Source organism: Coregonus clupeaformis, chromosome 30 (genome assembly GCF_020615455.1).
Source record: "Coregonus clupeaformis isolate EN_2021a chromosome 30, ASM2061545v1, whole genome shotgun sequence".
NCBI classification, from domain to species: domain Eukaryota; kingdom Metazoa; phylum Chordata; class Actinopteri; order Salmoniformes; family Salmonidae; genus Coregonus; species Coregonus clupeaformis.
In genome coordinates, this window is record NC_059221.1 from 49,177,851 (window position 1) to 49,195,819 (window position 17,969).

Here is a 17,969-nt window from a genome sequence, read left to right on the forward strand (position 1 = left end):
AATAGATTTGACCAGGTAGGTATTCTATGTGCATACAGACCTATCATATGCCTTCAGTATTAATTACATTATACATACATCTGTGTGGAATGAGAGATGTCTGTCTTGTGTGACACGTGTAGGTTTGAAGCCAGGCTCAGAGACAGAGACGTACGGCTACAAGGCTTTCTCTGGGGAGGGGTTTGTCGTGCAATGTACTAAGCCACAGTCCGCCGGTCTCTGTGAGCGCCTCTACAACATCACAGCCAGCTCTGAGGAAGCTGATTGGTCGAGGGCCGAGGGGGAAACCAATAGAGACAGAGATTTCCTCAGAGACGACGGGGCTGTGAGAGGACGGGGGAACGCGCTCTGGTTCTCTACCGTTACTGCAAATGACTCTGGGAAGTACGCATGCCACACAGGGTAGGTAGCCTGTATTGACTCTCTTTGGGTAGGCCCCCTCTCTGTTTCACAGGGTAGGTAGGTTATTGACTGTCGTTGGGTAGGCCCCCTCTCTATTTCACAGGTTAGGTAGCCTGTATTGACTCTGTTTGAGTAGGCCCCCTCTCTATTTCACAGGGTAGGTACCCTGTATTGACTCTGTTTGGGTAGGCCCCCTCTCTATTTCACAGGGTAGGTAGTCTGTATTGACTCTGTTTGGGGAGGCCTCCTCTCTATTTCACAGGGTAGGTAGTCTGTATTGACTCTGTTTGGGTAGGCCCCCTCTCTGTTTCACAGGGTAGGTAGTCTGTATTGACTCTGTTTGGGTAGGTAGTCTGTATTGTTTGGGTAGGCCCCTCTCTCTGTTTCACAGGGTAGGTACCCTGTATTGACTCTGTTTGGGTAGGCCCCTCTCTGTTTCACAGGGTAGGTAGCCTGTATTGACTCTGGGTAGGCCCCTCTCGCTATTTCACAGGGTAGGTAGCCTGTATTGACTCTGTTTGGATAGGCCTCTCTCTGTTTCACAGGGTAGGTAGTCTGTATTGTTTGGGTATGCCCCTCTCTCTGTTTCACAGGGTATGTAGCCTGTATTGACCCTTTTTGGGTAGGCCCCTCTCTCTGTTTCACAGGGTAGGTAGTCTGTATTGACTCTGTTTGGGTAGGCCCCTCTCTCTGTTTCACAGGGTAGGTAGTCTGTATTGTTTGGGTAGGTAGTCTGTATTATTTGGGTAGGCCCCTCTGTTTCACAGGGTAGGTAGTCTGTATTGACTCTGTTTGGGTAGGCCCCCTATCCATCTGTTTCACAGGGTAGGTAGTCTGTATTGACTCTGTTTGAGGAGGCCCCTCTCTCTGTTTCACAGGGGTAGGTAGCCTGTATTGACTCTGTTTGGGTAGGCCCCCTCTCTGTTTCACAGGGTAGGTAGTCTGTATTGACTCTGTTTGGGTAGGTAGTCTATATTGTTTGGGTAGGCCCCTCTTTCTGTTTCACAGGGTAGGTAGCCTGTATTGACTCTGTTTGGGTAGGCCCCGCTCTCTGTTTCACAGGGTAGGTAGCCTGTATTGACTCTGTTTGGGTAGGCCCCTCTCTGTTTCGCAGGGTAGGTAGCCTGTATTGACTCTGGGTAGGCCCCTCTCGCTATTTCACAGGGTAGGTAGCCTGTATTGACTCTGTTTGGATAGGCCTCTCTCTGTTTCACAGGGTAGGTAGTCTGTATTGTTTGGGTAGGCCCCTCTCTCTGTTTCACAGGGTATGTAGCCTGTATTGACCCTGTTTGGGTAGGCCCTCTCTCTGTTTCACAGGGTAGAAAGTCTGTATTGACTCTGTTTGGGTAGGCCCCTCTCTCTGTTTCACAGGGTAGGTAGTCTGTATTGTTTGGGTAGGTAGTCTGTATTATTTGGGTAGGCCCTCTGTTTCACAGGGTAGGTAGTCTGTATTGACTCTGTTTGGGTAGGCCCCTATCCATCTGTTTCACAGGGTAGGTAGTCTGTATTGACTCTGTTTGAGGAGGCCCTCTCTCTGTTTCACAGGGTAGGTAGTCTGTATTGACTCTGTTTGGGTAGGCCCCTCTATCTGTTTCACAGGGTAGGTAGTCTGTATTGACTCTGTTTGAGGAGGCCCCTCTCTGTTTCACAGTGTAGGTAGTCTGTATTGACTCTGTTTGGGTAGGCCCCCTCTATCTGTTTCACAGGGTAGGTAGTCTGTATTGACTCTGTTTGGGGAGGCCCCTCTCTCTGTTTCACAGGTTAGGTAGTCTGTATTGACTCTGTTTGGGTAGGAGTCCTGCCTTTGGAATCATGCATTTCCACCTCTCACTCTATCAATCTTGCTTGTCCATCTTCCTCAATTAAAATGAGATATTTTTACAGATCCATCTTGTTGGTAAAACGTCATTAAATATTGCTAACTTATTTAGCTATAGTGAAGATGTAAGGTTGTTTTTTAACTATAATAATCACCCAGATAATTGTAGTATCGAGTCAATGCTGGCAATTATTGCTGATAAACAAAGGAGTCCGCTCATACTGAACCCTTGATCATAAGTTTTATTCATATCACAAGATTTCAGCATGAGTTTACAGGTGTCAAGATCACCCGGAGAACGGCGTCCCAGATTGCAATGGCCGCTCTAACCTCTTCGTCGTTTTTACCCAGTATATATAATCTTCCCAAGATATGGGTGGCTCCCTCTACTGTCCAATCCCTGTCTACAACACACAGACTTCTCTGTCCTATCCGGGGTGTCACACTAAAACCGGCTCTCTTTCTGCTAAATAAACATCCTTTCAGGTTCCACTTAAAAACATTAACAAAGTCATAATCTTCATATACGACATTCCCCCTTCGAGACTAAAAGTCTCGAAAACAAACAGAATAGGATTATGACAAGTAACAATTTATCTTATTGAGTATCTTTAACATTAAACCAAAAACATTTTTCTCTAGAGTGTAAATACCTTTCTATGAAATATGAACAAATGTTTATGGAGTGTGAATACATTACTATGAAATATGAACTAATCTTTATGGAGTGTGAGAGCGAAAAACTGTCTGGCAGCCTTCTTTCCAAATATCCATCCATCAATCAAGACAGTAAAATTCTCTCACGGTCCCTCTGCCCCAGGCAACCACCTAGGTACTCCAGATCAACTCATAAATCTTTATCAATGCATTTGAAACTATGATGCAATTAAATACACATGAAAGCCCCAGCAAACAAAATACTATCCAAAATGTCCACTCTCAGGCTGGTCGACCCTTCCGGACCCTACAGTGGATCTCTATCCCTGCCTAGACTCCATGTCCCTAAGCATTCCCGAAATAAACAAAAACATCTAAGATCCCCACATGTATCCAATAACATCAAATATCATTCTACAAAAATTAATACCTAAGAATATGACACACATTATGTATTACACATGCAAATATGTCTATATTTCATTGCAGACACTGGAATGTAGTCCACTACACTTCATCTCCTCAGCAGTGTCGATCCAATGCATCGTTGATGATGGAATCGAACCTTTCCACACCTTCCTTGTTCCATCTCCTCCAGTAATTCTCCTTTCATATTGTCCCTTCATATTGTCCTTGTTTGAGTATTTCAATCTCTACATATTCCCCCAAATGCTTCTGGAAGAAAATAAAATACCAAACAGTATCTTTTGCAAAACAACATTTTCAAATTAAAACATCAATATCAACTAAGAATATAAAAAAATGATATAAAATGATATATGAATCACATCATCCTATTTCCCCCCTTTGATTCATAACATCATACTAAAATCACACTAATATTGAAAAAAATAATTTTTGAAAAATGATCAAATAATCAAAAAGGATATTTATCCATCAATACTCCATCCAGTCCCACTTGTCCATCTTCATCCAGATCAGGAACAGTCAACAACGGCATCTGAGCGTTGTCTCCAGGCATCACAACTCCAACCTATCTCAATATCATAGCTTTCTTAAAGGTCAGTAACAAATTACAAACATCACACACAGTGCTATCAAAACTGCTATTAAATCGTAAACCATCACTGCTCCCACTTGGCCTAACTGATCTTGCAACCAAGTCTTTGCTGACCATCCAGCTCCTTCAGATCTACCAAACGCATCCCTTATATTCTTCAATGCATCTATAACTATCTGGAATCAAAGTATAGGTAATATTATCAATATGATCTGCCAAAAATGTTACACCATACCATGGAAAAAGTCCCCCTTCTCTCTTAGACTTATCCTCCAATGATAGGCTTCAAGACTATGAAATGTCGCCATGTCCCTTTTCACACTACTTCCAAACCTAGATTCAGATTTATCTGTGTCCGGTGCTACCCCCTCTTTTAATGGTAGAAACCTCATATGGAAGCTTCAACGTTGACATGTAACAACATCCTGTCCATCCATAGGGTAAGAATATATACGCTTTATCACCACAAACCCTCCAAATATCTCTAAAATTCCCAATAGTCACATTGTCAGGCAAAAGCTAATCTTTCACCATCAAAGTCCTGCTCTTCTTACTAACTGGAACATAAAAGTAACATTATATTTCTCATTACTACCCTTAAGGTCATGCTTACCCAAAGTCATCATATAATCATCACAATCTGATATTCCCATAAACATACCCCTTCCATCATATGTTTTATTAGAACAAAACCAACTTTTAACCCTCACTGGTTTCACCTCCAATGCTTCAGGGTTCGCTGTTACCTGATTTTCCTTCCCATCTAACAAATTCACATAGGGTAATTCATTTAACCAAGAACACCTAAACCTAGGCTTAAACAAATGTTTTGACAACGACATTATTTTATCTGTTAATGATTGTTGCTGATACAACAGTCATGACAAAGCATAAGATTGACACGTACTTGATAGAGGTTGAGCGACCGTCTCTAAAATGGAACCCCACGTGTCTGGTGCTGGAATTCTCAACAGACATGGACCCTCAAGATTCCTCACTGATCTTACAGAATGAGCTAGCTGCTGGAACCAAAGATTCCTACCTGCCCATCCATCTTTAATTTTCACAACAGAAGAATCAAACCCATATGCCTTCCATTTAGTTTCTCTCTTCCCTAACGAGCGGTATTGATCAGATGTATCTTCTGATGTTATGTTGAAATCAAAGAACTCATCCTGTACCTCCATGATAGTATCTTGCACTATTTCAGATGAATCTATCTTCTCTACCACCATCTGCTCTCCTATTTTAACCCTATCCTTACTACCATTGACAGCACTCTCCATCCGTACCATAAACTCCTCAGTCACTTTTGCTACATCCTTTAATTTCAGAAAAGTTGTTGTTGGTGTCGGTGTCATACTTCCTAACATTTGTTATTGCCGTCGTACCATTAATCCCTTTCAAAGTTACCATTAAAGTAGTTGATTTAGTTGATGTATTAACACCCTTAACTACTTCTAGTGGGAAAGCTACCGATATCCTCTGTGTATTATTTACTGTTGGAGTGGCTACTGTAATATACTTCTCCTGAACTCCTTTGGTGACTGTGGAAGCTTCAACAGACTTCAAATCTTCCATTATAAGCGTCACTTTACGAATTACATAGCCTTTTAACCAATAATTCTTAACCGGAACAAATTTTAATGCTTGCACTAGATAAGTACACATATATTCTCCCCTGATCTTTCTCTGTAACATTACGCAAAATAAATGAACAATCACTCATAACCTCTTCCACTTCATATCGTTGTACAAACTATACTTCCTTTGACTAGGTGCAACAGCTTCTACTTCTGGTCCTGATAACAATACTTCTTCTCCATAATTATCTCTCCATGTGGGAGGAACGTCACCATCCCCACTCCATCTCTCACAGCTACAAGGAAGATGAGCTGTATCACCCATCCTAACCCTAATAACAGTATTTTTTCCCCCTAAAATTGGTGCTGGAGCTATTGGTTCCCTTGTAATCAAATGCGATATATTTATGGCTTTAATAACTATCAATGTTGAAAGAGTTGAATTGCTTCTCACTGTTGTTATAATAGACTGAAGTGTTGATGTCATTGTCGTTGTTTCATCTAGTTTCCCCAAAGCTTTGAACTCTTTACTTGTACTTCCATCTATCACCACTAGTGTCACTACATTCACTCTCTCTTCCTACTCTAAACCCTCACTTTCAAACTTTTGATTATAAAAAATACACTTACAATTACCTTGATCTTCCTGCTAGGAACTGTAAATATAGATACTCAATCACCCTCAATCTTCTCTTATCATTCAACAACGCATACTTTCTCAATGCATCTGCTCCTAACAGATCTAAACTCCTGCCATATCTATCTTCCCACTAAACTCTAAAATGTCCTTCACCACTGTTCTCTCTCTCTTACTACTACCTTTGAAACCTAGCTTACTGTCCTAGAGTTTCTTCAATCTTAATTTTCTTAACTTTTTTTTAATCTAATCTTTTCTCCTAACCTTTAAAAACCTCTTTCCACTGATTTATTCACAAAAGCCTTTACCCCCAATTTTTAGAATATGTGATGGGGAAGTCCCCACCTGCTTCTGACTTCTTACACACAGACTTGGCAAACGATCAAACATCTTTTAGCCTAGTCTGAAATCTCTGTGTAGGAATGTAACCCAGAATAACAGTCACCCCTTTTAACTTTATTTTGCAGACAGATTGTCTAATAGGCAGTCTAATAGATTATCATCCTTCCTATGATATTATCTTTTCAAGCAAATATGATTCCCAAAAACCCTACTTTTAAAATCTTCTACCAGACAGCCCTGTTCAGTTGAAGCTGTAGCAGTGATTGTTGATTTGGTTCACTCTGATTCTTCATAACCAAAGCTTGTTTCTTCTCCTTCTTCTTCTCCACCAGTTGTATTTGATTGAGTTTTCTGAGAGTTTCTTGGTCCTGTTCTTTCTTGTTGTTGACATATCAGTATTCTTCAACAGCTTATATTCTAAGTTTTGCCCTCGAAATATCATCTTCCATCATCTTCTTACTTTTCTCTCTTTCCTTGGCCTCAATCTATTCTTCTCCTCCAATTCTTGGGATTCTTTTCTCAGCAGTTTTTCTTCTCTTCTGTATCTTCATCTTTATCTTCATCTTTCCGAACCTCATTCTTCTCTTAGTTTCCAGACATCTCGGTTTTTTCTTACTTCTGGAGTTTTGGATTCATTTTATTGTCGTTTCTGCTTGTCCTCTATCTATTATTCAATCACTTTCATCTCTGATGCCGTCAGGGTTAAGATTCCCTCTACTAGCTATGGTTTGTTCAATGTCAGGCCAACTTTTGTTTCATTTGCCGGATAACCTCGCAATACTTTAGTTAAAGGATTACTATTTTGTACTATATCAACAGGTGTAATTACCTTCATAGTCCGGATATCTTTTTCCCATTGTACCAACTCTTTTATATTCCTTTATTGTGAATTATTTTATTTTAGACTATATAGCCTATGGCTTCCCCCCTTTAATTATTAATATAAACTAAACAACAAAAAAAATTTTTTATTTTATTTTATTTTTATCAATCAACAAAAATATGATTATAAAAAAATTCTATTAAAAAAAGATTTCACTAATTTTTTTTTTATTAAAAATAAGAAATCAATTAAAAAATCAATTAAAAAATTATGAATAATCAAAAACAATTTTTTATTTCTATATCCTATTTTACCAATTTATCAATTAGTGGCTATCTTACCACAACCCATCCGGAAAGTAAATGCAAGTAGTCAACTTCAGAGCAATCCAAAATAAAGACTTCCAATCCTACAACACTACAATACCCATAAACCCCTTGCTTTATAAGCACCCAATTATCTTAATTTTACAGAATAATGTCAGTACTCGATTCCCAACACAACTGTAATTAAACCCACTCATGCACAGAAACTCCAAATGCAATTTTTTATGAATCAGTATTGTGCCAAGTCTCTGTGAAATTGTCATAACATCAAATATCCTGTAGGGGAAGATTTTGTAAACAGAACAGCACCAAACTTTGACTCGATCCTCTGTCGCGTCACCCCTTGTCACGTGATGTACACGTCAGCACCTCCTCTCTCTCTCTCTCGTCCCATCGCCTCTCATATGACAAAAGAACAGAGAAACAGAAAAGAATTTAGCATTTTATGCAGTCACTGAGTCACTTCAACCATTCAATATTCCTCCGTTCACATTCGCTCTAAGAATTAACTCAGGAATCGCATTCAAATAGCTCAATAACATTTTTATTTTATTTATTTATTTAATTATTTTTATTTTTAATCCGTCAACATATCTCTCTCATTTATCAATTCAATATGTCTCAAGAAATAGTTTCATCTTCAAACAACAGCCGATGTAACAACCAGAACATTCCATTCGTGTTCAAATCTCTTCTCTTTGTTCCTTCGTCTGTGTCTCTGTCTCCCCCCTTGCAGTGTAACAGAGGATCCATTCTCCCTACGTCACTCTAGTGTCGTAAAATCCCACGTGTTGTAGGTGTAGTAAAATCCCACGTGTTGTAGTGTAGTGCCGTAAAATCAAACGCATGCGCGGTACATTTATCAATACGATTTCACCGTGGACGGGAGATTCTCAGCTCTCTCCCCAACCCAAACAGACAGTTAACAGTCCTGCTGTACCTCCGTTTTCCCTCATAGTCAAACAACATTTAACAGAGCTCACAAAGCATAGAACCTGAATTCTACACACACAAACATAATTTAAGAGGCTTTATTCCATCGCAATGGCCCTCTAAGGTCACATGTTAGCATGTAGCATGCAGCATATTAGCATTTAGCATTAGCATTTAGCATTAGCATGTATCTACCATGTGGTGTGCAACATGTAACAATGTAACCTGCATTGCCCTTTTTCTTTGTCTTATTCTCTACCTTTTATGCTGCCGTGAGTTCAATGGATATCTACTGAGAGGTTCTCCCAAACAGATACACCGTCGGATAGAAGATGAGCAGTAACCACAATCAAATATATTCCATCGTCTCGAGTTCCCAGAACCCACCTAATCACACCGAATGCGTTATCAGGATTTTAGGCCCACCCTATAGGTCGCCCCCCTGGGGTCTTTCCAAGATTGCAATGCCCTAATGTATACGTATATCTGCCTTGTACATCTGCCTTGTATATCTGCCTTGTATATCTGCCATCGATTGCTCTAGAATTCCTATCTCTATAGACCCTTTATAGGTACTCTCCCCCTTTTGCGCTGTTTACCAGTGCAAAAAAATGTATAATGATTAGCCAGACCCCCCAGTTCTCAGTAATAAAGCAACACGAGCCACACATCGGTCCTAACGGTACATCTCTCCAGTGCACACTCAAATAGCCTCCAACCTAACAAATGCCAAAGTGGTGAGAAAAAGAAAAAAAAAACTCACCCTTATCTGGCCATGACTTCAGAACGAGTCAGCTTAGCGGCAATGAATGGAACAAAGGAGAGATGCAGACCCTCCCTTTTCGTGACGGCATTTGTAGTATCGAGTCAATGCTGGCAATTATTGCTGATAAACAAAGGAGTCCGCTCATACTGAACCTTTGATCATAAGTTTTATTCATATCACAAGATTTCAGCATGAGTTTACAGGTGTCAAGATCACCCGGAGAACGGGCGTCCCAGATTGCAATGGCCGCTCTAACCTCTTCGCGCTTTTTACCCAGTATATATAATCTTCCCAAGATATGGGTGGCTCCTCTACTGTCCAATCCCCTGTCTACAACACACAGACTTCTCTGTCCTATCCGGGGTGTCACACTAAAACCGGCTCTCTTCTGCAAAAATAAACATCCTTTCAGGTTCCACTTAAAAACATTAACAATCATAATCTTCTACGACATAATCCAACTGCTTAAGCAACATAATAGTTCACGGGAGGGAAAATGCGGGAGCGGCCCCTTCTTTGGCTACTACGTTGCAATCAATATTCTCGGAGCCCCCTTGTTGATACAAAATGTTTCAATATTCTCCCGAGCCGCCTCGTTCGTTGATACGTTTCAATATTCTCAGCGCCACCTTGTTGATACAATGTTTCAATATTCGCAGAATGTTTCCCTCCCTGGCGATGGATGAAAATGCAAAAATGAACTGGGCGGGCGCACACATAAGGAACATCTCTGAATGCAACGCAACGAGACAATGTTGGTGGGAAGCACACGAGACAATGACACTGTCATGGTACACTGTAGGCCGCGCTGCCGTTCCACAAGGGTGGCTTCATACAGCCTATAGCGGGGGTCGGCAACCTTTTTCATGTGGAGCGCCAATTTACAATTGATCCTACCATTTCTAAAGATCTGCGTACCAGTTATGATTTTCATATATGCATTGTAGGCTATCTAACTGTGCCCAAAACACTTCGAACTGCCCACAAACGAAATAATTACATTCAGTGCATTCGGAAAGTATTCAGACCTCTTGACTTTTTCCACATTTTGTTACATTACAGCCTTATTCTAAACTTGATTACATTTCCCTCATCAATCCACACACAATACCCCATAATGACAAAGCAAAAACAGGTTTTTAGAAATGTTTGCCAATTTATATATTTTTAACTGAAATATTACATTTACATAAGTATTCAGACCCTTTACTCAGTACTTTGTTGAAGCACCTTTTGCAGAGATTACAGCCTCCAGTCTTCTTGGGTATGACGCTACAAGCTTGGCACATCTGTATTTGGAGAGTTTCTCCCATTCTTCTCTGCAGATCCTCTCAAGCTCGGTCAGGTTGGATGGGGAGCGTCACTGCACAGCTATTTTTAGATCTCTCCAGAGATGTTCGATCGGGTTCAAGTCAGGGCTCTGGCTGAATCACTCAAGGACATTCAGTCACTTGTCCCGAAGCCACTCCTGCGTTGTCTTGGCTGTGTACTTAGGGTAGTTGTCCTGTTGGAAGGTGAACCTTCGCCCCAGTCTGAGGTCCTGAGCACTCTGGAACAGGTTTTCATCAAGGATCTTTCTGTACTTTGCTCCGTTCATCTTTCCCTCGATCCTGACTAGTCTCCCAGAAAACATCCCCACAGCATGATGCTGCCACCACCATGCTTCACCGTAGTGATGGTGCCAGGTTTCCTCCAGACGTGACGCTTGGTATTCAGGCCAAAATGTTCAATATTGGTTTCATCAGACCAGAAAATCTTGTTTCTCATGGTCTGAGAGTCCTTCTAGGTGCCTTTTGGCAAACTCCAAGCGGGCTGTCATGTGTCTTTTACTGAGGAGTGGCTTCCGTCTGGCCACTATACCATAAAGGCCTGATTGGTGGAGTGCTGCAGAGATAGTTGTCCTTCTGGAAGGTTCTCCCATCTCTACAGAGGAACTCTGGAGCTCTGTCAGAGTGACCATCGGGTTCTTGGTCACCTCCCTGACCAAGGCCCTTCTCCCCCAATTGCTCAGTTTGGCTGGGCGGCCAGCTCTAGGAAGAGTCTTGGTGGTTCCAAACTTCTTCCATTTAAGAATGATGGAGGCCACTGTGTTCTTGGGGACCTTCAATGCTGCAGAAATTTTTTGGTACCCTTCCCCAGATCTGTGCCTAGACACAATCCTGTCTCGGAGCTCTACGGACAATTCCTTCGACCTCATGGCTTGGTTTTTGCTCTGACATGCACTGTCAACTGTGGGACCTTATATGGACAGGTGTGTGCCTTTACAAATCATGTCCAATCAATTTAATTTACCACAGGTGGACTCCAATTAAGTTGTAGAAACATCTCAAGGATCATCAATGGAAACAGGATGCACCTGAGCTCAATTTCGAGTCTCATAGCAAAGTTTCTGAATACATATGTAAATAAGGTATTTCTGTTTTTGCTTTGTCATTATGGGGTATTGTGTGTAGACTGATGAAAAAAAATAATCTAATCCATTTTAGATTAAGGCTGTAATGTAACAAAATGTGGAAAAAGGGAAGGGGTCTGAATACTTTTCGAATGCACTGTGGCTGGCTGCTAGACAGAGGCGCTGTCCATTCATCACCACGTCACGGAGCTCCACAATGCCTGTACCGAGGCGCTGTCCATTCACCCGCGGTGCTGAATCACGGGCGTGGCCTTAGCGCCCTTTAAAAAGGCATGTGTAGATTTTCCTTTTGTATTTCGTGATTTTCGTCATTCTTTAGTCGAGTTTCTCTTCATGCGTCCCTGTCGATTGTAAGCCTACTGTAAGTAAGTCTGATGTAGGCTATGCCTTTTATTTCAATGCCAGTGGAGTAAAGTACTTAAGTAAAAATACTTTTAAAGTAGTACTTAAGTCGTTTTGGGGGTATCTGTACTTTACTTTTCATATTTTTGACAACTTTTACTTTTACTCCACTACATTCCTAAAGAAAATAATGTACTTTTTACTCCATACATTTTCCCTGTCACCCAAAAGTACTAGTTACATTTCGAATGCTTAGCAGGACAGACATTTTTTCCAATTCACACACTTATTAAGAGAACATCCCTGGTCATCCCAACTGTCTCTGATCTGGCGGACTCACTAAACACAAATGCTTCAATTGTAAATTATGTCTGAGTGTTGGAGTGTGCCCTGGCTATCCGTAGAAATAATAAAACAAGAAAATGGTGCCCTCTGGTTTGCTTAATATAAGGAATGTAAATGAGTTATACTTTTACTTTTACTTTTGATACTTAAGTATATTTTAGCAATTACATTTACTTTTCATACATAACTATATTTAAAACCAAATATTTTAGACTTTACTCAAGTAGTATTTTACTGGGTGACTTTCACTTTTACTTGAGACCTTTGAACCTGATATTGCAGTGATAATTAATGGCGCACTTAACCTATTTCCACCTTTTGCTGTTCCTGACCTTTAAACCTGATATTGCTGTGATAATTAATGGCCGTTCCACAGACCTTTAAACCTGATATTGCTGTGATAATGAATGGCCATTCCACAGATCTTTAAACCTGATATTGCTGTGATAATTAATGGCCATTCCACAGACCTTTAAACCTGATATTGCAGTGATAATTAATGGCCGTTCTACAGACCTTTAAACCTGATATTGTGGTGATAATTAATGGCCTTTCCACAGACCTTTAAACCTGATATTGCGGTGATAATTAATGGCCGTTCCACAGACCTTTAAACCTGATATTGCAGTGATAATTAATGGCCGTTCCACAGACCTTTAAACCTGATATTGCAGTGATAATTAATGGCCGTTCCACAGACCTTTAAACCTGATATTGCAGTGATAATTAATGGCCGTTCCACAGACCTTTAAACCTGATATTGTGGTGATAATTAATGGCCTTTCCACAGACCTTTAAACCTGATATTGCGGTGATAATTAATGGCGCTTCCACAGACCTTTAAACCTGATATTGTGGTGATAATTAATGTCTGATGTCATTTAGTTTGTTTTTGCTAATCTTCAATTAGCATTTTAGAGTTTTTAAATGAAATGCAGTAAATGTGCTTCAACCTCCTAAAAAAATCCTACTTTGCCATATGCTAGGTTTAGCTGAACTGACTGACCACTGACTATGGCTATGGCTACTTTCTGAAGTGCTCTCACCTTTTGCAAGGTCATCTGTCTCTCCACGAAAGATGACACGTTTGACCAAATGCTGTCAACGCTCTGGAATAAAGGGGAACATTTTCAGACCGATTTTCAGAAAATAAAAATAGCTTATATAGCTAAATGCTTAAAAAATGTAGCATAAATCAAATGACATGCATGTCACGATCGTCAGGGAGAGAAGTAGACCAATGCGCAGCGTGATGAATGAACATGTTACTTTATTATATTAAAGCACGAACAAAAACAATAAACGACTCGTGAAGTCCACGGTGACAATGACCGAACACGGAACAAAAACCCACAAACACAAAGTGAAAAACAGACAGTTAAATATGGCTCCCAATCAGAGACAACCAGCCAACAGCTGACACTCGTTGCCTCTGATTGGGAGTCACTAAGGCAAACATAGAAAACGACAAACTAGAACACCCAACATAGAAATAAACCACATAGAATGAACACACCCTGGCTCAACATATAGAGTCCCAGAGCCAGGGTGTGACAGTACCCCCCCCCTAAAGGCGCGGACTGCGACCGCGCCTCAATAAGAGCAAAACAGGGGAGGGCTGGGTGGGCATACCTCCTCGGCGGCGGTTCTGGCTCCGGCCTTGCCCACCACCCTCCAATAAACCCCCCATAGCGCCCCTGGTCCGGTCTGGCCCCGCTGCTGGAGCTGACCTGGACGTAGCAGGAGCGGCTAGCTTCAGCTCCGTTGTGGAGCAGTTGAGCGGTACCTGATTTGGCACCGATGACCCAGGCACGGGTTGTGCCGGACTGACGACGCGCACACCTGGCTTGGTGCGTGAGGCAGGAACTGACCGGGCCGGGCTGACGATGCGCACCCCCTGGCTTGGTGCGTGGAGCAGCAACGGGCGGACCGGGCTGACGATGCGCACCCCTAGCCTGGTGCGTGGAGCCGAACGGGCTTCACCGACTGGACGCACTCGCACCCTGGCTTGGTGCGTGGAGCCGAACGGGCCTCACCGACTGGACGACTCGCACCCCCTGGCTTGCGCGTGAGCCGGAACGACCTCACCGACTGACGACTCGCACCCCTGGCTTGGTGCGTGGAGCCGGAACGGGCCTCACCGGACTGACGACTCGCACCCCCTGGCTTGGTGCGTGAGCCGAACGGGCCTCACCGGACTGACGACTCGCACCCCCTGGCTTGGTGCGAGTGGCAGGAACAGGCCGGGCCGGGCTGGCGACGCGCACCGTAGACTTGGTGCGAGTGGCAGGAACAGGCCGGGCCGGGCTGGCGACGCGCACCTTAGACTTGGTGCGTGGAGCAGGGACAGGCCGGGCTGGGCTGTCGACGCACCCGTAGGACTGCGTGGTGCAGGGATTGGCCGGACTGGGCTGGCGACGCACACCGTAGGCTTGGTGCGTGGAGCAGGGACAGGCCGGACCGGGCTGGCGACGCACACCGTAGGCTTGGTGCGTGGAGCAGGGACAGGCCGAACCGGGCTGTGGAGACGGATAGGAGCCCTGGAGTGAAGAGCGGCCACAACCCGTCCTGGCTGAATGCCTACCCTCACACACTCTGTGTGAGGCATCCGCACAGGACGTACAGGGCGGTGTTATTCGTAACCTGGTGGCCTCCAGAATCCGCCCCTCTTTGCCTCCGTCAGCCCCGTCGTCCCATGCCGTGTGCCCCCCTAAAATTTTTTTGGGGTTGCCTCTCGTCAGTCTCACTCCATGGCCGGGCGATCCTCCCATGTCCAGTCTGCCTGCTCCTGGACACGCTGCTTGGTCCTAGTATGGTGGGTTTTTCTGTCACGATCGTCAGGGAGAGAAGTAGACCAATGCGCAGCGTGATGAATGAACATGTTACTTTATTATATTAAAGCACGAACAAAAACAATAAACGACTCGTGAAGTCCACGGTGACAATGACCGAACACAGAACAAAAACCCACAAACACAAAGTGAAAAACAGACAGTTAAATATGGCTCCCAATCAGAGACAACCAGCCAACAGCTGACACTCGTTGCCTCTGATTGGGAGTCACTAAGGCAAACATAGAAAACGACAAACTAGAACCCCCAACATAGAAATAAACCACATAGAATGAACACACCCTGGCTCAACATATAGAGTCCCAGAGCCAGGGTGTGACAATGCACACCTTGATTGTAAATTGCACAAAGTTTGCAAACAAATGCGCATAGCCTAGGCGTTGTTATGATGCAGCAAGGTGGGCTATATATTAGCGTATATTTTCTACAGTACAATAAAATAGGCTAGAAAGTGGGTTCTGTCCTGACCGTTTTCTGAGAGCTGAGAGATGGTTGGAAAGGAGTTCCTCTCCGCCTCCGACACCACGGACAGCAAGTCGGTCATCTTGACAATTAGAGGAAGTGTTGCAAAAGATCTTTAAAAAAAGAAAAGAGAACTAGAGTTGTTTCAGCTCAATCCACGGACTTCCAGATTCGGCTCAATCCACCCATTTCCAGACAGCACATTACAGTGCGTCTCCTCGGGTGATAAATCTCGATGGGAAATACACCCGTGCGCGCAACTCCAACACTGACCTTGTTGCTACGAGCGACGTCACAATAGACCCACTTGCACCCCCCGCAGCGACAGGCGCTGGGGCCAAAGTTTAGCCCTGCAGATTAGAAACTCCGTTTATTTTGACTTTAGCATGTCTTCTAAAAGCAAATAGGCCTGTATAATGACTTTGAGGATCCCTTCCGAGTTGAATCCAGATAGTTCATGTCATGAAAATTGTCCCTGTGTTTCTGAGACCGATGTAATCAAGAATGGTAGATGAGCAATTGCGCATTGGCATCCCTCTTATGGAGCTATTCTCACTGCCCCCCAGCGATGTCTGTTGAAACGTAATAAAGCGCTACATTTGCGTCATTCAGCAGGCTTTTGAAGTAATGTGTAAACGACCACATTGGCAGGTGCACAACTGACCGGGGGAGTGAGTGTTGATTTTACGTGCTTTTGCTGTGATTGTTCATGTGAGTGTTTTGGCCAATTCATGTCCCTCCATACCATAATGAAATGTTCCTCCATAAGTCTAACACACACTGCACAGTTAGGCCCGAATCTGACCAGCTTTTTAAATAGTTTTATTGTAGTAGCTTAGTCTAATTCTAAAAGGCTCTATGCCTAATTTTTATATATTGAATGTGGACTAATTGTATATATTTTGTAATTGCAGAGTTGCATTGCCTAAAATGAATCACTCCGGGCCTGAGAAGCGCGAGCAGATGTTCGTGCTCGACTGCATCGCCGTCAGTTCGGTTGCGCTCGGATACGAACACATGCGCCCCCGGCTCTGGTCGGTGCTCCCCCAGTACGACGCACGCAACGACCCCCACGCTGCGCGCTACACGACCATCCCGTCTGTGCAGAGGGTCCTGCAGAAGACCATCCCGTCCGTGCAGAGGGTCCCGCAGAAGACCGAGAACAAGGAACCGAAGAGCGCCGCTGCCCAAAAGTCCCTAGACCTGAGGAACACTTCCGGAGCAGGTAGGCTATTCTATTCTATTCTAGGATATTCTATTCTATTCTAGGCTATTCTATTCTATTCTAGGATATTCTAGGATATTCTATTCTATTCTATTCTAGGATATTCTAGGATATTCTATTATATTCTAGGAAATTATATTCTATTCTAGGATATTCTATTCTATTCTATTCTAGGATATTCTAGGATATTCTATTCTATTCTAGGATATTCTGTTCTATTCTATTCTATTCTATTCTATGATATTCTAGGATATTCTATTCTATTCTAGGATATTCTATTCTATTCTAGGATATTCTATTATATTCTATTTGATTGTATTATATAGGCTGTTCTATTCTATTTAAAAACAAATTTGCATTCAATGGGATTCATAATATGTCCTGTTTGACATCAAATTAGATCCACAGAATCAGAGAAATAAGTTTACATTTACATTGTATATTTTGGTCATTTAGCAGACTCTCTTATCCACAGCGACTTTATATACAGATTGTGGCTTTTCTGGCCACCTTGGGGAAATAATCAATGCATGCCATTGCTTTCTTTGACCTGTCGAATTAAGGATGGGGGGAGATAGGCCTATAGGCTATGTGAAGTGACAAACAGTTGGAGGACACTGAGGAATAGGTTACAGTTATATTCTGAAGAAACTATTCTATTCTATTCAATAAATCAATGTACTTTTATTTAGCCGTAGACCTACATGGGATTCATAATCTATCATGTTTGACATCATCATCATTGCTCAGAGTCACTGGTATAGGCTATCTTGTCTCTGCACCGGACAGGTCATTCCCGAGAGCAGGTGAGCAACCACAGTGGTCTCATGTTGGACATCAAGCCGCTGATAGGCTACAACGGGCGGTTTGGGTTTCGGCGCAACACGCCCAACCTCCGGCGGAACCCGTCCAGCTTCGGAGAGGTGACCACGTTCCAACTCTATTGAGTCCAACGGCCGAAAAGGCATCATCATCATGTGAAGTTCCAATGAGCAAAAATAAATGCGTCCACAGAATGCCA

At 42.8% G+C, this 17,969-nt stretch overlaps 1 protein-coding gene across 1 annotated transcript; it reads left to right on the top strand.

The window, feature by feature from the left end:
- Positions 1–186: 186 nt before the first annotated feature.
- Positions 187–17,969, top strand: LOC121546629 (uncharacterized protein C17orf98-like). Its single transcript, XM_045209338.1, has 3 exons — positions 187–402; positions 16,638–16,948; positions 17,738–17,969. The coding sequence occupies exons 2-3, from the start codon at positions 16,654–16,656 to the stop codon at positions 17,893–17,895; spliced, it is 453 nt and encodes a 150-aa protein (XP_045065273.1). The 5' UTR covers positions 187–402; positions 16,638–16,653; the 3' UTR covers positions 17,896–17,969.

Coding starts and splice junctions, on each gene's coding strand:
- LOC121546629 (XM_045209338.1), top strand. CDS start 16,654: ATGAATCACTCCGGGCCTGAGAAGCGCGAGCAGATGTTCGTGCTCGAC. Junction 16,949..17,737: donor GAGGAACACTTCCGGAGCAG/GTAGGCTATTCT, acceptor TGCACCGGACAG/GTCATTCCCGAGAGCAGGTG.